This window comes from Nannospalax galili, unplaced genomic scaffold, assembly GCF_000622305.1.
Source record: "Nannospalax galili isolate Female #2095 unplaced genomic scaffold, S.galili_v1.0 scaffold870, whole genome shotgun sequence".
NCBI lineage: Eukaryota > Metazoa > Chordata > Mammalia > Rodentia > Spalacidae > Nannospalax > Nannospalax galili.
In genome coordinates, this window is record NW_008329130.1 from 2,493,522 (window position 1) to 2,514,982 (window position 21,461).

General features: G+C 45.1%; 1 protein-coding gene across 2 annotated transcripts in view; it reads left to right on the plus strand.

Moving 5' to 3' along the window:
* Positions 1-5,528, plus strand: part of Slc2a5 (solute carrier family 2 member 5) — a 30,967-nt gene extending 25,439 nt beyond the window's left edge. For both annotated transcript variants that reach the window (XM_008831948.2, XM_029563007.1), the window contains 7 exons: positions 2,001-2,126; positions 2,216-2,403; positions 2,558-2,668; positions 3,404-3,505; positions 3,806-3,881; positions 4,532-4,659; positions 4,757-5,528. In XM_008831948.2, the coding sequence (XP_008830170.1) occupies positions 2,001-2,126; positions 2,216-2,403; positions 2,558-2,668; positions 3,404-3,505; positions 3,806-3,881; positions 4,532-4,659; positions 4,757-4,960 (935 nt within the window). In that variant the 3' untranslated portion in view covers positions 4,961-5,528. The remainder of the gene's footprint in view (positions 1-2,000; positions 2,127-2,215; positions 2,404-2,557; positions 2,669-3,403; positions 3,506-3,805; positions 3,882-4,531; positions 4,660-4,756) is intronic.
* Positions 5,529-21,461: the final 15,933 nt, after the last annotated feature.

Genomic DNA, 21,461 nt, shown 5'->3' on the forward strand with positions numbered 1-21,461 from the left:
CCTTCCTTCCTTCCTTCTTTTTCTTTCAAGTCTAGAACTTCTGAAAGGGAAACGATTCTTAATCATCACTTCAGTCAGAATATAGAAAGTGCTTATCATGGACCAGGTACCGTGTCTTCTGTAGTAATTCATTTGTCCATCCCAGTAGCCCAGTGAGATCTTGTACTGTAAGTACACCCATTTTATGGATGCAGAACACGAGGCTCAGCAGATTGGAAATTTGCCCAAGGTCTTGCTAGGATTCAAACCCTGTAGCTTGGGCCTGGGTCTGTGCTGCACTGCCATACCTCACATCTTCCCATTACTCCTGCATGTGTTCGGAACATTCTGCTCAGGTGCCATACTGTCTCTAGGAGCTGGGACCTAAAATGAATGGACTTGAGTCCAATCTCAGGAAGCTCCGACCAGTAGGACTCAAAGCCACACACAGAGTTCCATGCTGTGCCGGAGAGTGGGGTCAGTTCTGTCCAGGGAGAGGGCATTCCAGATCTGGGCAGAGGACCCAGGCATGTCAAAATCCTTTGTGCTTCTAGGGAACTGCAAAAGTGGTAGGCAGAGTGTTAAACCTCCAGCCTTCACTGTGGCTCTCCTGTGAAACAAAGGGCCTAGCCTTTCCTATTCTGAAGTCCCCACTGGGATTCCTGGCATAGGACAGGCACTCTAAAACAGGAACGGCCAGCAGGCAGTGAAGTCAGAAGATGCCCAAGGTGGCCCCAGAGTCAAGACTGAAAAGTGGTCAAGGTTGAGAAGCAGGATCTGGATTTAGTATCTGGGGATTTTTGGTGACTCAGTGAAGAGAGTTGCAGTTTAGGTGACTGTGAGGAGGGGCCCAGAGGGCGGTAGAGGCCTGCATAGGAGATGAGATAGCAACACTTGGGCTAGAGAGATGTCTCGGCAGTAAAGAGCACTGGCTACTCTTCCAGAGGACCCAGGTTCAGTCCCCAGCACCAACGTGGCAGGTAATAACCATCTGTAACTCCAGTTCCAAGGGAAGCTGACTCCCTCTTCTGACCTCCATGGGCAATGCATACACATGATATACATACATATATGTAAACAAAACATTCACACATATAAAAAAATCCTGAAAGTCAGATGTGATGGCACATGTCTGTAATCCTGTACTCAGAAGGGAGAGACGGGAGAATCAGGAAATCAAGGTCAGCCTCAATTTCAAGCCTCAAGGTCAGGTTTGAAGCCACCCTGAACTACATGAGACCTTGTCCCTGAAGACTAAACCAGAGCCAGTGAGATGGTTCAGTGGGTGAAGGCACTTGCCAATGACCTGATGACCTGAGTTTAATTCCTGGGACTCACATGGTAGAAGAGAACTGACTCCTGCAAGTTGTCCTCTGGCCTCTGTGTGAGCGCTATGCCCTTACACATACATACACATATACAACACAAAATAAACAAATATAATTAAAAAATTGAAACCCCCAAACGAAAGTGCACTTAAACTGGGCATTGTGTTGCGTGTCTACAATCCCAGAATGTGGGACGCTGAGGCAGAAAGATCGAAAATATAATAGATGTCTGTGTTGTTTCGGGGTTTTCTTACTATAATCAATGCTGTTCTGACCACTGTAATTCAGGTATCCTTATGTCCCAGACACAAGTCTCTCTGACCATGCTCCTGGGGGGTGGGACGGCTGGGTTAGTCTGGGTGTGTTCCTGCGAACTGTTTCCTAAAGGGCAACATATATCCATTCAGTAACACTGGCGCATGACGGCTTCACATTTGCTCATATTTTTACCAGCATTTGATATTGTCAGATGTTTTCGTTTGCCCCACCATGTAAGTATGCAGTGGTCTTCTGTGCCTTAGTCACTGTGTAAGTGGCCACCGAGTATATGCTAAGAAAAGCAAGCTCTGGCCTTCCAGAGCCCATGTGATGGGGCAGAGTCTCTGGCACAGTTCCAGGGCTGGAGGAAATGGGTCGAGGGCCCTGGGCACAGGTGGGCAGGAGACTTCTGTAACAGCAGCCCCTTGCTTGCAGGCTGGCCAATCCTCCTGGGCTTGACTGGAGTCCCTGCAGCCCTACAGCTCCTTTTCCTGCCCTTCTTCCCCGAGAGCCCCCGCTATCTGCTGATCCAGAAGAAAAATGAATCAGCTGCTGGCAAAGGTGAGGTTTGCACACCTGAGGTTTGCAGCGGCTGCCCCGGGCCCCAGGTGCTTTAGCTCTGAGTTGATGCCTTCCGCTCCCTTCCTCAGCCCTACAGAAACTTCGAGGTTGGAAAGACGTGAACTCAGAGATGGCAGAGATCCAGAGGGAGGATGAGGCGGAGAAGGCTGCAGGCTCCATCTCCGTGTGGAAACTGTTCAGGCTCAAGTCCCTTCGCTGGCAGCTCATCTCCATCATCATCCTCATGGCCGGCCAGCAGCTGTCAGGAGTGAATGCGGTATGGCGTCAACCTGTGGGCTTGGGTGGGGAGGATGCCGTGTGTCCAGGCACAAGGATGATTCCTGCCCACAGCTCTGGAGAACCAGGGCACAACCACCAGGTGGCCAGCCCACACTTGAGGCCCTTTGTCAGCCCCTACGTTTGTCTTCCAGATCTACTACTATGCAGACCAGATCTACCTCAGCGCGGGTGTAAACAGCAATGACGTCCAGTATGTGACAGCTGGCACGGGGGCAGTCAATGTGTTTATGACCTTCTGCACTGTGAGTGGCCAGGAGGCTGGAGCCCCATCAGCCAGCAGGAAGGAGGGACATCTGGGGAATGGGGAAGATCCCACCCGTGGACAGAGCCAGGGTCTGGCATGATAACATGCCCCTTGAGCCCTGATGCCCAAACCTCAGTGCTCTGCTATAAGAATAGACCTGATTCTAGTGGGGAGCAGCCATGGACCTCCCCCCTCCGCAAAGGCAGAGACCCGTTCCAGATGCCCCCACTGTGTGTGAGGTTCTGCTCTGGTCCCCTCTATTTGGGGCTGATGAACATGGCAGGGCAGTTCTGACAGGGAAGTTCTGTGGCATTGCAAGAACCCCTTGGACAGTTACCTGAGTGAGGCATGGCCATCTCTGCAGAGGGGCCAAGGCTTCTCATGGCCACAGTCTCTCAAGTTTACCCCAATGCCTGGTTTCCTGAGGTTGCAGGATGTCTGCCACTTACACCCACAGCACTGAGGCCCTTAACATGGACTGTCATTCAAGGCTGAGCAGGAGCCTAGTGACCCAGCCAGACCTCCCCACTGGCTACCCAAGGGCACATGCTTGTGTGCATGAACATACAATTCTGTACATACCCATGAATGGGCACATACTCCTCCTAGCCCCTCAGCAGTGGGTTGAGAGACAGTGACGGCTTTCCCATGATGGCTGCCCTAGGCAAGGGGTGCTCTGGACTACAGGGCGCTAGCTCCAGAGCCTCATTTCCTCCCTCCCCACCTTCTCCAGGTGTTTGTGGTAGAGCTTTGGGGGCGGAGACTTTTGCTTCTTCTTGGTTTCTCTACCTGCATCATAGCCTGCGGTGTGCTGACAGTTGCGCTGGCCCTGCAGGTAAGGAAGGCTGCTGGCCCTGAACAGGAACAAGACTCATGCTGCACCCACCCTGTGTTCTCACCATAGAGAAAGGACCGGATAGAAAAATGAGTTTGTTTTAGCAAGTACGGTCTGTCAGCTGTCTGGGGACCATGTGCTCCTCCCCTAGCACCCCTGCCCCACTTTTGAGACCTCATCATGTGGCACAGCACAGCCATGCATAACTCCTTGAAGAGCCAGGTTCTATCCCCCTGCTCTGAGGTCCCAACTGATCTTTGCTTTGCCAAGTGCTGACCACCTGCTTCCCCAACCCTGCAGGACACCATCTCCTGGATGCCTTACGTCAGTATCGTATGTGTCATCATCTACGTCATAGGACATGCCCTGGGGCCTAGTATGTATCTCCAGTCTGGTTTCATGGTTTCAGTGCCCCACGTCCTGGTTCTTCGTGAGCGTCTCTGAGAGTCCTTGGGGGGGTGGCAAATATGTTCCCAAATGGCTTCTTTCTGGTTCCCTTTTGCAGGGCTTGGAAAGGGCACATAATCAGCTCTGTGGGTTGAAATTGCCACCCTGTGTGATTGGCAGAGTGAACTCCAGTCATCCATCATTCCCAACATCCTTTTGAACTGCCATTTGCTTCCTTACTTAGTTACCTTGAAAAGCCCTGTGTCTTACAGACACCAGCTGCCCCCAGGGCTGGGGGCCTAGGGCACCAACACACCCATGGACTCAGGGACCCTTTGGGAGGCACTCTGCCTTCAAGGAGGGCATCTTCCCCTAACCTATCTACCTTCCTCCCCTCTTCCTCCCTCCCTGTCTTCTCTATCCCTCCGTCCCTCCCTCCATCCTCCCTCCATCCCTCCCTCCGTCCTCCCTCTGCCCTCCCTCCATCCTCCATCCCTCCCTCTGTCCTCCCTCCATCCTCCCTCCATCCTCCATCCCTCCCTCCATCCTTCCTCCATCCCTCCCTCCGTCCTCCCTCCATCCTCCCTCCATCTTCCCTCCATCCCTCCCTCCATCCTCCCTCCATCCTCCCTCCTTCAGGTCCCATCCCTGCCTTAATCATCACTGAGATCTTCCTGCAGTCCTCCCGGCCAGCTGCCTACATGGTCGGAGGCAGTGTCCACTGGCTGTCCAACTTCATCGTGGGCCTCGTCTTCCCATTCATTCAAGTGAGTGAGACCCGGGACCCCAATATCACCCAGATCCCCAAGCCACCAAACAAGAAGCATCTAACACAACCTCACTCACGGGTCTTCCTTCCTAAAGGTGGGCCTCGGCCCCTACAGCTTTATTGTTTTCGCGGTCATATGCCTCCTCACCACCATCTATATCTTCATGGTCGTCCCGGAGACCAAGGGTAGATCGTTCATTGAGATTAACCAGATTTTCACCAAGAAGAATAGAGTTTCGGAAGAGATCCCAGAGAAGGAGGAACTGAAAGACCTTCCACCCACCACCTCTCAATTCTAGCCAGTGTGGTGGGTCTGTGTGCACCTTTTCTCTGGACTTTGGTTCTGGCTTCTCATTGTCTGTGACATCGGAAGCAAGACAAGCCTGGTGGGAAACGAGCCCCATCACCAGCCTCCATCTGGTGGAGACTTCTGACTGGCTTCTGTGCCATTCTGAACGCCTTGCTTTTTCTAACCAGAGTGGCCAGCTCTGAGTCACATGAATAGCCAGCCCTCGCCTCTGCTGGCTTCTCTGTGGTGGGCTCCTGTAACATAGCTTTTCTAACAAAACAGTTACTATGGGGTCAGGTGGAGGAATCAGATTTGCCAGCAAAACTGTCTCTTCTCTGTGGTTCCCATGGGCCTCCTGGGCTATGGGTATTTACTTAGGACTGAATTCATCCCTGCTCTATCTTGGAAAGCAACTATCTTGGAAAAATATGGTGTCAGAAATAATGACAGAAAGCTGGGGAACAGACCTTAGGGAGACATTTCACCAAGTCTTAATTATTCATCTTAAATCATAGTGTTAGTGGAAACATGGAATTGCTTCTGTAGAGCCAATAAAACAAATCTGATTGCTTTTCACTGAGACGTACCAGTTCTCCATGCACAGAGAAGGGTAGGAGTAGAGCTCCTGCTTTTGAAGGGAGCTGAAACAGTCTCTGCTGAAGGAAGGACCAGGTAAGAGTTGCAGAGGGTTACATATAAAGTTAAGGAAGGCTCTGCATGTCTGCCATTGCGGGGTGAGTATCAAAAGGCCTAGAGGTGAGGTTGAAGGAAGGGGAAGCAGGAAGAACACGATGCCCTACATCTACACGGCAGTGTGAGAGGCTTCGAGACCTGGGAGAGTAAGGATGGTGTGGGGGCCTGGAGTACTCCATGTGGCAATAGATTAGAACTGGAGCCCTTAGTGTGAACTCATGTGCAGCATAGGACAGACATAGATAGTTACACATGGAAACAACTCAAATTCTGCTTGCCTACATGGGTTAGGAAGTACTGTGAGAGAGGCACGGGATCAGGGTGGTGAAGACTTGGAAAAGATGAAGGGTTTCTCCAGTTGGTAGACATGCAGCAGAAACTGCGTGTTCAGTTCAGGGGAGCCCTGATACTTTGGAAGCAAACCCAGAAAGTTGGGGGCCTATAATAGAGCCTATGAGTTTTGAGAGTCTAAACTTGGTCATCAAGGAGGTAACCCTGGGTGCTGAGGATGTAGCTCAGTGGTAGAGGGCTTGCCTAGCATGTGCAAGGCCCTGGGTTCCATCCCCAGCCCTAGATAATCCTGGTGTTAGAGGATCACAGAGTTTCTACAAGTTCCAGGTGGGACTTGGGGAGGGACACCAGTTGGTAAATACTGGAGGGGTATCACACAAAGCCAGCAATGGTCAGGGATGGATGTGACGCTCAGCCAATTAGTGAGATCTGGGGACCACTCCACATCAGAGATGAAGATTCTGGTTCTCTGCCAGGATTCTAATGGGGAAATGGGGTAGGGAGATGATTTAGGGGACTGGATGGCAGATTTTAGGAGATTATTTAATTTTTGGACTTGAGGCAGAGGGGCTCATGGAACATGGGAATGAGGTCTAGAAGGAAATTGCCCACATGGCTCTAAACATCTGTTTATCAAGAGAACAGGGGTGATTGGCAGGGAGGGGAATTGCCTACGTATTAGTACCTACTGTGTGCCAAGCACTGTTTCAGGACCCTGGGCCAGTCGCAATGAAAACAGCCTCATCTTGGAGTAATAAGTGCTACAGAGGAAAAGAGATTAAAGTTTTGTTTTATTTTATTGTGTGTGTATGTGCATGTGCTTGCTACAGCATGCGTGTGGAGGTCAGAGGACCACTTTCAGGAGTTGATTCTCTTTCCACGGTGGGTTCCAAGGATCTAATTCACATTGTCAGACTTGTATATCCAACAGTTGTATCCGCAGAGGCATCTCGCCAGCCTGAGAAAAAGATTCTTTTTTAAAAAGTAGAAAATCAAGGACTGGAGAGATGGCTCAGCAATTAAGAACACTGGCTGTTCTTGCAGAAGACCCAGATTCAAATCCTAACACTCACATCCCAATACCCACATGACAGCTAACAACTGTTCATGACTCCAGTTCCAGGGAATCTAATGGCCTTTTCTGACCTCTGTGGGCATTGCACAACATGGGTGCACTTACATACAAGCAGGCAATACATGCATATGTATAAAATTAAAAAAAATTTTAAAAAAAATAGAAAATCAGGGCTAGAGAAATGGCTCAGTGGTTAAGGACACCAGCTGCTCTGAGGAACCAGGTTCAGTTCCCAACACTCACATGGCAGCTAACAACCATCTGTAACTCCAGTTCCAGGGGATCTGATGCCCTCTTCTGACCTCCACAGGCATTGCACAACATGGGTGCACTTATATACAGGCAGGCATTACACTCATACACATAAAAATAACAAATAAAAAATTAATTAAAAATAGAAAATCACAAAAAAAATCAATAGAAAAAAAATATATTTTTTTTATTTTTATTGAATTTTTATGTATTTCATACAGAAAATCATCTTTATATCCCCTTTCTCTTTGGCACCCTCCCATAGCCCCCCCTGCCCCGACTGGAGTTCATGCATTCTGTCATTTGTGTTAAGGACTATCATATAAAATTAGTGTTCCCAGATGTCCCTCAGTGCAAGTTCATCTACTGGGGTTTAGTTAGCCTATCTAGAGTTCCTCCCTTCAAGAACATCAGCTCTTCCTCACCCAGGAATAATCAGCTGCCAATAGTTCTCTGAGTAAGACTGGGGCCTGCTGTCCGTTTCCACAGTTCTGGGCTGGGTTTTTGTCTGTTTACGTTCGCATGGGTCTTGTGTATGCTGACAACATTGCTGTAGGTTCCTATGAGAAGAGTCCTAGGAGCCTGTAGGACCATTTCAGTATAGTCAAGCACCTCCTCCCTGGCTCTTACAATCTTTCTACCCCCTCTTCCGAAATGATCCCTAAGCCCTGGGTGGGTGACTTTTAATATAGGAGTCCTGTCCAAAAACCCACACCCTACAGACTCCTATTCTCTGTGTTTTGGCCATTTGTGACGTTTTGCGTTCCTGGCATCTGTTGCATGAGGGGGCTTCATTGATGAGAACTGAAATATGTATTAGTGTCCTCCTCACCCCGTTCTGTGTTCTGTGAGCCTTAGGTGTAGAGGTTGCATCCTAGATGTGCCACTTAGGGTTGGGCAATTCACACACAATCTCTGTGTGACCGGTTGTGGAACCGTGTGATTATCTCTGTCTCTTGAAAAAGAAGTTCCTTTGATGGGTGATAACTGAGAGACTTTTCTATAGATTTAAGGACCCACATTTTGCACATAGTAAGAAATTACATTTGTCTAGGGATGTGACAGCCTTGGGGTTTTCTCTACGATCTATGACCTCTCCAGTGATGTGTATTTGGCTGGGTTTACAGCACCACACGAGTTTCCTCCCACTGAGTGGGCTTTAAGTCCAATTAGGCAGCTGATTACCCCAAAGATAAAAGTGCCATTACTGCACCAATGTCATTTGCTGTGCTGGTCATTGATGCGGTTTTTAGGCCTTGAAGCTGGGGTTGGCCCATCTACTGCATAGTGTTCTCCAAAGCCATGAGCTCTCAGGGGAGAGCTTCAGGGGAGGAGGCTTCCAGGTCAGTTCCAGCTCCATTGCTCCAAATCCTGTGTCTAAAGTATGTCCTGTCTTCAGCAATAGGGTCCTAACCGTCAAGTTCTGGGAGTCAATTAAGGACTGTGGCAATAGCCTGTGTGATTTTGGGAGTCTCTTGGGCCACCCTGGCCAACAGCTCAAAGGAAGGTTCCTCCTGCCTGGCACTGTTTCTTGTTATGCGGCCTTCAGATATACACACAGATATTGTATGTGTAATTTTTCAGTAGGTTTTTGGACTGATAGAATTTCTTCTGGTTTTTTTACACTAAGCTAGACACTAGTTATATCTCCTCTTTCTCTCCCTGTCTTATCCTCCCTCCACACCCTCCCCATTTGAAGTGTCCCAGTTTCTCCCTTGATAATTTGTCTGCTGTGGTCCCATCTCTCTTGAGCTCCTTCTTCCCCTTTATTCTTTGTATACCCTCCTTCTCCCCCCCCCTTTACCTACCCCCGTTTTACACATTTCTCCCCTCGTAACACCTGCTTCCTACTATTCTTCTCTCTCGGGTTCCTTCTTTCCCTTTACCTCCCTGGTTCCCTTCCACTTTCCTGATTCCTGCAGTTAACATCAGGATATGCACTCGGTTATAAGGATTTGGTGCTAGGATCCACAAAATTCGTCTTTTGTTTTTCTGAGTCTGTTACTTCACTTAATATAACACTTTCTAGATCCATCCATTTACCTGAAAGTGTCATTATTTCATCATTCTTTACTGCTGAGTAGAACTCCATTTTGTAAATGTACCACATTTTCGTTAACCACTCATCAGTTGAGGAGCACTTAGGTTGCTTCCATCTCTTAGCTATTGTGAAAAGAGACGCAGCAAACATGGATGTACAGTTATCTCTGCAATAGGATGAGTCCTTTGGGTATATGCCAAGGAGTGGTATAACCAGGTCTTATGGTAGATTTGTTTTTAGTTTTATAAAGAGTTCTCCACGCTGCTTTCCAAAGGAGTTGCACAAGTTTGCAATCCCACCAGCAGTGAATGAATGTTCCCCTTTCTCCACATCCTCGCCAGCATTTGGTATCATTTGTTCTCTTGATCCTAGCCAGTCTGACTGGGGTAAGGTGATACCTTAAGGTGGTTTTAATTTGCATTTCCCTAATTACAACCGGTGTTGAACACTTTTTAAAATGTTTCTTAGTCATCTTTATTTCTTTTGAGAACTCTCTGTTTAGATCTTTAGCCCATCTTTTAATTGGGTCATTTCTTTCCTTGATTCTTTGTTTTCTTTTTAAGTTATTTATATATTCTGGATGTTAAACTGTCAGATGTGTCACTGGTGAAGAGTTTTTCTCACTTTGTGGGTTTTCTCTTCACTTTTTTGTTTGCTTATTTTGCTGTACAGAAGGTTTTTAGTTTAATGAGGTTCCACTTATTGATTGTTGACCTTTATTCCTGAGCAACTGAGGTCCAATTTAGAAAGTCCTTTCCTACCCCTGTATCTTGTAGGTTACTGCCAATGTTTTCTTCTAACAGTTTCAGGATTTCAAGTTTCACGTTGAGGTCTTTGATTCATTTGGAGTTCACTTTTATACAAGGTGAAAGATAAAGATCCACTTTCATTCTTCTATAGGTGGAGATCTAGTTTTGTCAGCACCATTTGTTGAAGATGCTGTCTTTCCTCCATTGTGTGTTCCTGGCACATTTGTCAAATATCAGGTGTCTGAAATTGCATGTAATCGGGTTTGGGTCTTCAATGATGTTCCATTGCTCTCTGTGTCTATTTTTGTGCCAGTACCATGTTGTTTTTATGACTATAGCTCCATAGTATACTTTGAGATCTGGTATAGTAATACCCCTAGTGTTGCTCTTTGTGCTCAGGGTTGCTTTGGCTATCTGGGGACTTTTGTGCTTCCATATGAATTTAAGGAAAGTTTTTTCTAATTCTGTGAAGTATGTCATGGGGATTTTGATTGGGATCACATTGAATCTATATATTGCTTTTGGTAGGATGGTCATTTTCACACTATTAATTCTTCCAATCCAGGAGTATGGAAGGTCCTGTCATCTTCTGGTGTCTTCTCCAATCTCTTTAAAGATTTAAAATTTTCATTGTAGAGATCTTTGTTGTCTTTGGTCACGTTTATTCCAAGATCTTTTCTTTTTAATTTCTTTTGCAGCTATTGTGAAGGGGAGTGTTTCCCTGTACTCTTTCTTCAATTGCTTGTTATTGGTATACAGAAAGGCTACTGACTTTTGTAGATTAATTTTGTAACCTGCCACTTCACTGAAAGTGTTAATCAGTTCTAGGAGTTTTCTCGTGGAATTTTTGGGCTCTCTTAGGTATAGTATATCATCTGCAAAGGGGGATAATTTCACTTCTTCTTTTCCAATTAGTTCTCCTTTAATTTCCTTCTCTTGTCTTATCGCTCTAGCAAGAGTTTTAAGCACTATATTAAAATCTGGTTCCTGATTTTAATGGGAATGCTTCCTGTGGGATTGTTGTATATAGTATAACTTTAATTATGTTGAGGTATGTTCCTTCCAGTTCAGTTCCCTTTAGGACTTTTATCATGAATGCATGCTGAATTTTGTTGAAGGCCTTTTCTGCATCTATTGAGATGACAATGTAGTTTTTTGTCTTTGAGTCCATTTGTATGATTCATGACGTTTACTGACTTGTGTATATTGACCCATTCCTGCATCTCTGGAGTAAAGCTGACTTAATCATGGTGGATGATCTTTTTGATGTGCATCTGTATGTGGTTTGCAAATATTTTGTTGAGAATTTTTGCGTCTATGTTCATTAAGGATATGGGGCTATCATTTTCTTTTTTGGCTGTGTCTTTATCTGGTTTTTATATTAGAGTGATGCTGGCTTCATAGAACGACTTTGGGAGGTCTCCCTCTCTATCTTTTTGAATAATTTCAGTAGTATTGGTTGCAGATCTTTTTTAAATGTCTGGTAGAATTCTGCTATGAATTCATCTGGGCCTCAGCTTTTTTTAGTCAGGAGGTTTTGTATTGCTGTTTCAATTTCCTTATATGTTATGGGTCTGTTTAAACTGTTGATCTCATCTTGGTTTAACTTTGGTGGTTCCCATGATTTTAGATATCCATCCATTTCTTTTAGCTTTTCAAATTTAGTAGAGTATAGGGGTTTTTGTTTTGTGTTGTGTTGTGTTGTTTTTTGGTCTTTTTGAGACAGGGTCTCTCTGTAGCCCCAGCTGTCCTGGAACTCACTATGTAGACCAGGCTGGCCTTGAACTCACAGAGATTCACATGCCTCCTGAGTGCTGGGATTAGAGGCGTGCACCACCACACCCAGCTGTTCTTTCTTTTGGTTAACTGGGCTAAGGGTCTGTCTATCTTGTTTAGCTTTTCAAAGAAGCAGGTCTTAGATTCATTGATTCTTTGTATTGTTTTCTTTGTTTCTATTTCATTAATTTCTGCTCTGAGTTTTGTTATTTCTTCTCATCTGCTGGGTCTGGGTTTCACTTGTTCTTATCTTTCCAGAGTCTTTTGAGTTGCAATGTTATTTATTTGTGCTCTTTCTGATTTTGTTTTTTAATGTAAGCACTTAGAGCTATAAACTTCCCTCTTAGGACTGGTTTTAAAGTGTCTCAGAGGTTTTATTGTGTTGTGTTGTCCTTTTCATTTAATTCCAAGAATACTTTTATTTCTTAATTTCTTCTTTGACCCATTCATCATTCAGTAGTGAGTTTGTTTTTTGTTTTTTTTTTTTTAGGAGTGTGTTGTTTAATCTTCATGAGTTCCTGTAGTTACTAGGGCTTCTTTTGGTGTTAATTTTAAACTTTATTGCATTGTGATCTAATAGAATGCATGAAATTATTTCAATTTTTTTGTATTTGTTGAGGTTTGTTTTGTGCCCCAGTGTGTGATCAATTTTTGAGAAAGTTCCATGTGGTGCTGAATAGATACTTTATTCCTTTTTTTTTTTTGAGACAGGGTCTTCCTGTAGCCCCAGCTGTCCTGGAACTCACTATGTAGACCAGGCTGGCCCCGAAGTCACAGAGATCTGCCTGCCTCTGCCTCCCAAGTGCTGGGATTAAAGGCGTGCACCACCATGCCCGGCTAGATAGTTTATTCTTTGGTGCTTGGGTGGAATATTCAGTAGATGTCTGTTAGGTCCATGTATGGTATCATTTAATTCAGGTGTCTCTCTATTTATTCTTTATCCAGTTGACCTGTCTAATGGAGACAGTGGGGTATTGAAATCCCCTACTATTACTGAGTTGGGGTTAATCTGTGTCTTAAAGTCCTGTAGTGTTGTTTTTATGAATTTTAGTACACCAGAGTTTGGTGCATATATGTTCATGATTGTCCAATATCTTCTTGGTTAATTGATCCTTTGATCAGAATGAAGTGACCCTCTATCTCTTCTGATTACTTTTAGTTTGAAGTCTATTTTGTAAGCTATTAGAATTGCAACCCCTGCTTGTTTCTTAGTGCCATTTCCTTGGAATATTCTTTTCCACCCTTTTACCATAAGGTAGTGCCTGTCCTTGAAGGTGAGGTGGGTTTCTTGCAGACAACAAAAGGATGGATTTTGTTTCTTAATCCATTCATTTAGCCTGTGTCTTTGGACTGATGGGTTCAGTTCATTAATATTTAAGGTTATTATTGAAAGATGTGTATTGGTTGCTGTCATTTTAATTACTGTTTGCAGTCTTTGTCTAACTTTGTGTTTCCACAATTATACCTTCTTTTAGCTTCTTTCTGTCACCCCTGAGTATAGTCGTTCCTTTCTCCATTCTTCGTATTGCTTCAGGTATTCTTTGAAGGGCTGGTTATGTGGTTATGTTTTCGTTCAGGCTATTTGTGTTGTGAAAGATTTTTTCTTTCCCCTTCGACTATGATAGAAATTTGCTGGGTAAAGTATTCTGGGTTGGCATCTATGGTCGTTTAGAACTGGGAATACTTTGGTCCAGCTCTTCTGGCTTTCATAGTTTGCATTGATAAGTCGGCTGTAATTCTGACGGCTTTTCCATTATGTGTGTGTTGTTGTTTTTCTTTTGCAGCTTTCAGTGTTCTCTTTGTTCTGTGCAGTTAGTGTTTTTACTGTGATATGCCATGGGGAGTTTCTTTTCTGGTCCTATTTGGTGTTCTATGTGCTTCTTGTATTTGTATGGAGATGTCTTTCCTTAATTTTGGGAAATTCTCTTCTACAATCCTGTTTAAGATCTGGTCAATACTATAAACCTGAAATTCCTCTCCTTCCTCTATACCTATGATGTGTAGATTTGGTCTTTTCATGGTGTCCCACATTTCCTGCTTATTCCTGTGGGTTTTTTTTTCTAATTTTTCATAATCTTTGCTTAAGCAGTCCAATTCTTCAACTTTGTTATCCAGTCTTGATGCTCTGTTTTCCATTTCATTCATTCTATCTGTGAGACTTTCTCCTGTTATTTCAATTTGGCTTCCTTCTTCATTTCAGCCTGAGTTTCCTTCACTGTTTCTCTTTTATGAAATTTATGTGTATGTGTGTGTATGCATGGAACCCACTGAAACCGGAAGAGGGCATTGGATCCCCCTGGAGCTGGAGTTGCAAGTGATTACAGTCCCCTTGACATAGGTACTAGGAGCCAAACTCAGGCCCTTTGGAAGACCACTAAGCCATCTTTCTATCCCCGAAGAAATAGATTCACATAAGGGTTGACAGAAAGGCCCATGAGTGAAAGGAGGAAGGAAGACAGTCCCAAGAAATACATGACTCTGGTGGAAAGGCAGCAGACACAAATGTCCTGGGGTAGGGAGGGTAGGACAGGACTCAAAGAAAGAGGTGAGGGGAGCTAGAACAGAAAGGGAGAAGGGAAGATGGAGGAGATGCTGTCAAACACTTAGACCACAGGGAGGATGTAGATGTGATGGGTGATAACCACTCCAAAGGCAGGAAAAGTCAGAGCAGTTGTCTCTCCCTGTCCTCCCGTTGGAGCACGTGCTTTCTCACAAGCATCATGCCTGAGTAATAGAGTTTGTGGAAAATAAATCTCCAGGCTTCGGAGGGTTGTAGTCAAGCTGTACTTCCTAATGGGGAGACAAGTCTGAAGGATAAGCCAGCTGTGGTGGCACACACCTGTAAGCCTAGCACCTGGGAGGTGGAGGCAGAAGGATCAGGAATTCAAGGTCATCCTTGGCTATACCGTGAGTTCAAGGTCAGCCTGGGATACATGGACCACTGCCTTAAAAATCCAGATCCAAACCAAATCAAACCAAACAAAATGTCGGACAAGCAGTAGAAGCCATGGGAGAAACATTGGCTAAGGGAGAAACAGAGGCCCAGGAGGAATGGTGCTTGGGAAACATCAGAATGCAAATGTGTGCAGATGGATGAGCCTGGACAGGGTGAGTTTTAAGTGGTGACAGCAGAGGTGGCGGGACAGGGCTGTGGAGGAGTTGCCAGCCCCAGAATGACACATTCAGAGCCCAAATCAAACAGGCAGATGCTGATCTAACAGTTTTCACACTGGTTTCATGAACCAAAATCTGGACTAACATCAGTCACCTTCTCTTGACCTTGGAAATAACAACATGGAGAAAACTTTGGACTCTCACATACGAGCCAACTGAGGAAAAGATATTTTAAAAAAGGGCAGGAACAACACAGCCACAGAGGGGGATGGGTGCCTCTATGGATGCCTCCACACAGCACCCTGGATCCCAGTGTCGCCTACCACAGGAGAAGGATGTCAGGAAGGGCGGGCAACCACAGCACATCTGGAAGGGCTTTGAGATGAAGTCCGAAGTTTGGTGGGATAAGGGTACCATCTCCAGTCTGTTCTCAAGTACTGTTCTCGGTGACTGAGGAAATGGGAGGCAGTTATGGACAGTCTGGCTCCCTCGTTTGCTCAGGTTATGAGATTTGCTTCTCTGTTTTGTTTCGTTTTTGAGACAAAGGTTCATGTAATTTAAGCTGACCTCAAACACCCTATGTAGAGGCCAGTGAGATGGCTCAGTGGGTAAAGGCACCTGACACCCAAGCCTGATGACCTGAGTTCTAGCCCAGGACCCTCATGATGGAAGGAGAGAACTAATGTCCTCTGCCCTCCATTTGTGACACACAGACACACAGACACACACACACAGACACACACACAGACAAATGTAAACAAAAAATAATTGAGCCACACTTGGTAGCACACACCTATAATGCCAGCCCTCAGGAGGCAGAAGCAGGTAGATCTCTGTGAGTTCCAGGCCAGCCAGAGCTACATTGTGAGACCATGTATTCAAAAAGAAAAAAAATTGAGAAAAAGAAAAAAAAACAACTCACTATGTAGCCCTGAAATCCCTGCTCCTTCGGCCTCCACCTCTTAGATGCTGAGATTACTCAGATTTGATTCTGCAGTCTGTGAATACCCCTTTCTTCCTGCCCTGTTGATCGATGCTGTTCTCGTCCTTGTCCGATGTGCTTTTTTTCTGGTGCTGGGGGTGGAACTCAGTGTCCTGTGACACTAAGCATGCACTCCACCACTGAGATACCGTCACCCTTCACACTCTGAAGTAGTAACAACCAAGACAGAGAGGTAGGTAGGATATGTCTGAATGGCAGATATAAGGTTTGTTGTTGTTGTTGTTTAAAAGCAGTTAAGAGTGCCTGCTGTTATTCCAGAGGACCTGAGTTTGGTTCCTAGAACCCAAGTTAGGAGGCTTCCAACCACCTATAACTCCAGCTCCAGGGGATCTGACACCCTGTTCTGGTCTCTGAGAACAACACACACACACACACACACACACACACACACACACGGCATACACATACACATGAATAAAAATAAATATTTTTAGTGTTTTCAAGAGTAATGGAGGAAGGCCAGCACAAAACAAAAAACAAAACAAAAAAAGAGTAACAGGGAGGCACATCATAAACGAAGGCCGCTCATTCTTCCACGTAGATATTTATAACTAGTAAACATTACTGTATATATCAAACAGTGGATCTAATGTAACAAATACAAGTTAGGGGGCTGGAGAGATGTCTCAGTGGTTAAGAGGGTGTGCTGCCCTTGCAGAGGACCTGAGTTCAGTTCCAGAACCCATGTCAGATGATTCACAACTGCCTATAACTCCAGCTCCAGGGGGATCTGACACCTCTGGCCTTTGATGGCACCTGTCCCCACGTGCACATATCCCCACACAGATACACACCCATATACACATAATTAAAATGAACAAAAATGAATCTTTTAAAAAATGAACTCAGATCTGCCTGCCTCGGCCACCTGAGCACTGGGATTAAAGATATGCACCACCATGTCCGGCTGAAAAATAATAAAAGCAAAACTAGAAGTCGGACCACTTCTGACCTTTTGGGCAAGTTATGCCACTTGCTTGATACGATTGCAAGTGGGATCTGGGACAGTAACTCAGTAGTAGAGCACTGCCTGGCAGGTGTGAGGCCCTGGGATTAATTCCCATCTTTGTGAACCAATAGTAGTCAGCTAAGTATGCATCCTGCCAGGGGAGGGGCAAGGGTGTCTTTAAAAGGACAGCTGTGGGGCCGTGGTGGCATACACCTTTAATCCCAGCACTCAGGAGGCAGAGGTGGGTGGATCTCTGTGAGTTCAAGGCCAGCCTGGTCTATATAGTGAGTTCCAGGCCAGCTGGGGCTACAGGGAGACCCTGTCTCAAAAAGACCAAAAAAAAAAAAAAAGGACCTTTTAGGTGACTGTTTGAAGGCATCTTTACAGAACGTCACATCTAGATGTGAGTATGAGGGTGTTTCCAGGGAAGAGGTACCATCCAATCAGAACAACACCTCCCTCTTCCCTTTCCCTGCCTCATTCAAGGGCTGATTCATGCTCTTCCCGTCTTGACCTTGACCATCATAAGTGCAAGTGCTGGTCCTTAGGACTCAGGGACTCACACCAGTGATTTCTCAGGCCTTTAGCCTCACACTGAGAATTACAGGCATGTGCTGCCATGCCTGCCTGTCTTCCTCCCTCCCTCCCTCCCTCCCTCCCTCCTGTAGCCCTAGTTGGCCTGGAACATGCTCTGGTCTTGAATTTGTGACAATCCTCCCATTTCTGCCCCTGACTATGGGACTTATGAATGTGTGTCACCAAACTAAGCAAATAATTTTTTTTCTTATTAGTATTTAAATATAATTTTGAGAGTTTTTTTTGAGTCAGAGTCTCCTTGTAGCCCCAGCTGGCCTGGAACTCACTATGTAGACCAGGCTAGCCTCTACCTCACAGAGATCCACCTACATTTGCCTCCAGAGTGTTGGGATTAAAAGCTTACACTACCATACCCCATTAAATATAATATTTCTCTATTCTTCGAAAATTTCATACATGTATACAATGTATTTTGATCATATCCCCCACTTCCCACCCCCAACTTCCCCTGAAGTGCCCCCAACACATCCCTCTCCCAATTCATGTCCCTTTTTTAAAATTTTATTTTATTATTTTTACTTTATGTGTATGCATGTGTTGCCTGCATGTAGGTAAGTGCACCCATGTCGTGCAATGTCCTCAGAGGACAGAAGAGACTGTCAGATCCCCTGGAACTGGAGTTATAGACAGTTGTTAGCTGCCATGTGGGTGCTGGGATTCAAACCTGGGTCTTCTGCAAGAACAGTGTTCTTAACTGCTAAGCCATCTCTCCAGCACCCATGTCCCTTTTTTAATTCTTGTAATGACTCACTGAGTTCAGTTAGGGTTGCTGGATGCACATAGGTGTAGTACCATCCCCTGGAGCATCGGCAATCTACCGTGGCCACGCCCCTAAAGAAGAAAGACTCTCCCTCCCTTGGCAGCCATCAGCTGTCAGTAACTCCTGGAGCTGGAGTTACAGGCAGTTGTGAATCACCTAACATGGGTGCTGGGAACTGAACTCGGGTCCTCTGCAAGAGCAGCACACCTGATCAAAATATTGAGCTGATGAAACCTTTTGTGCCTCAGTGGCAGCATATTGACCTTCACCCTTAAGCATGTCAGCTGTCACATCAACATTAGCTTGAGCATTTCTTTCTTCATCATAGTATTTAGACTTAAAAAGGAGCCACTGTCCTGGGGACAGAGCAGCCTGGGCGAGGTGTTTAAAGTCCCAAGCAGTGACTAATTTATGGCTAAGCTGATCAAAGATTGCCGTGGTAAAAGGACCATGCATACCCATTTCCATCACGGCCTTCAGTGTTTCAAAGCCAAAAGGACTATGCATTCTGAGTTCGGGGCTGTCAGCTGCTGCAGGGCCGGCTGGAATGTGAACTGGAAAGAACTGAGGGGAAGGTTCGCTAGAGAAACTGTCTCCCGGGAGTAGATTTTGAAACATGGGAAGGAGAGAGTCAGGGTCAGAAGCAGAGGGTGAGGTATAAGAAGCATATGCCATGGGGGTGCTGAGGAAGGAGGAGAGGAGGGGAGAGATCCCAAAGTGGTGGGCGACTCCCCCTTTCTAAGAGAATTAAAGGTGGTGGTTGCATGGCAGGAGAGAGCACAGAGACAGAAGGGAGCATGAGTGGTGGGAGGGGAATCTGAGGGGGGAGGTACCCCTTCTTTAGCATGATTGGAGGAAGGCAGCCAACCAGTGGGCGCTCCTCCTTTGTGACAGCAGTGCTGTTCATTTTTTCTTACTTTTTTCCATGTTTCTAAACTACTGGTTCCTTCTTTCAGGAATGGAGGATTGCAATCCAACACACTATCTAAAAAGGCCTTAATCGGAGCTCCATATACTTAATAGCTCTTGGTTTCTGCATGCATTTAGAATCCATGATTACTCCTTACCTATAAACTGTGTTAAGGAGATCCGACTGGTCGAAGGGGGAGGATTACACCGTCCTGAACGAGGGAGATCTGAGACGGTCCGTGTTACAGGTGCCGGTTATCGAGAGACCCAAGTGTGCCTTGCCCAGAGGGGAACCTCGCTCTCATGATGGGTGGCGATACTGACCAGCAACAGAGTCTTGGACCCTGGGACTTATGTCTTTACAACAAGCCATTTATCACAAAATTCAAGTGGTTTTTAGACATTGCAAGGAACTGGCAGTCACATGGGATATAGCAGTCACACACAAAGATTTAGGATACAAAGAAACAGGACATTTAGTCTGTTAGTTGGTGCCAGAAAGATGCTTAAACTTTTACTCAAGGTTACCAATGCCCATCTGGTAATTTATTGGCCACAATGTTTTCTTTTTTAGGGCTAAAAGCATGGTAAACTTTTAGCTTATAGTTCAGGAGTAAACCTTTTACCTGGCCTAATCTCTTAGTTAATGGCAGCTGAGTTATTTGTTCAGCACAGGGAGATGAGCTAAGGGTTGTTGACCAAGACACTTTCCCACAGAGCAAAGAGCCTGCACTTATGACCAGGCTGCTTTCCTGTCAGCCTCACAGTAAGACAGGGATTAACAAAGCTACTGTGTTCAGCTACTGCAGTCTCATCTCACCCTAGGGCCCGGCATCCTGGTTTCCGACACTCTGCCTCCTTCCCCCTTCCTCTCTCTTATAGTACTAGAGGTTGATCCAGGCCTTGTGCACACTAGACAAGCACTCTCCCACTGACCTGTACCCTCTACTTCCTCCTTTATCTTAGCAGAGAAAATTCTGACATGAATATCATTCATTGTTCATATTTTATCCACTTATTTAAGCATTTCTGTTAGTCAGCTTTCCTTATCCTGACAAAATAACCAATATGATCAACTTTTTTTTTTATTTCTTTTTTTGTTTTTTGAGACAGGGTCTCACTACTAGGTAGCCCTGGTTGGCTTGGAACTCATTATGTAGATCAGGCTGGCCTTGAATTTGCAGAAATCAGACTGCCCCTGCTGCCCAAGTGCTGGGATTAAAGATGCCCAGCTATGATTTTTTACGTTTTTAAGTTTACATTTGTGTGTGTGTGTGAATGTGTGTTGTGTGGAGGACAACCTGCAGGAGTCAGTCCTCTCCTTCTACCATCTACCATGTGAGTCCCAGTAATCAAACTTTGGTCATCAGGCTTGGTAGCAAGTGCCTTTACCTGCTGAGCCCTCATGCTAGCCCCAAGAGAATCAATTTTGTGACTTTTATTTATGTGTGGAGGCCAGAGGGCAATTTGTAGGAGTCAGTTCTTTTCTCTGTGGGTTCCAGACTTGAACTCAGGTCATCAGGCTTGGCAGCAATTGTCTTTACTGTTGAGCCATCTGGCCAGCCCAATTATCAACTTTAATTTTTTTAAGGTTATTTCTGGATTTTACTTGCTATCAAGGTAAACAAAATAATGTGATAAACTTCATAACAGACCACACCTCCTGAAACTGACAAACAGAGAACAGAACACAGGTCATGGCGAGTGGGGGTGAGGCACACACACCATGGTGTACATGTGGAGGCCAGAGGACAACTTACAGAAGTTGATTCACTTCTTCTACCATATGGGTTCAGGGGATCAAATTCAGGTTGTCAGGCTTATTGGTAGGCATCGTTACCTGCTCTGTCATCTTATGTCCCCCGCCATGTTTTTCTAATTCTATTTCTTTTAATTATTTATTTAATAACCACATACTTAGAAGAAGAATTTCATTACAACAGCATTGACATATTCAATAACAATTTCCAGAGCTAAAATGCATCTCTTTCAAAACTTGTTGCGAATTTTTAGGTTTACAGTTGAATTATTACAGTTATACAATATTGTACTCAGTATAAACCCTATAAGACATAAAATTAAATGAGATTTTAACCTTTAAAAAAGATCTCCATTTTATTATTAAAATACACAGTTTCATACAGAAACTGTATGCAATTGACATTAAGATGTTTGCACACACATTTCTAATCTCTATATATCTGATTATTACTAGTTACAGTCGGTTACTTTCTGAGCTCCTTGGCATCTGAGCATGGATATAAAGTCATCAGGTAGATTTCAATGGTAATGTTTTTCACAT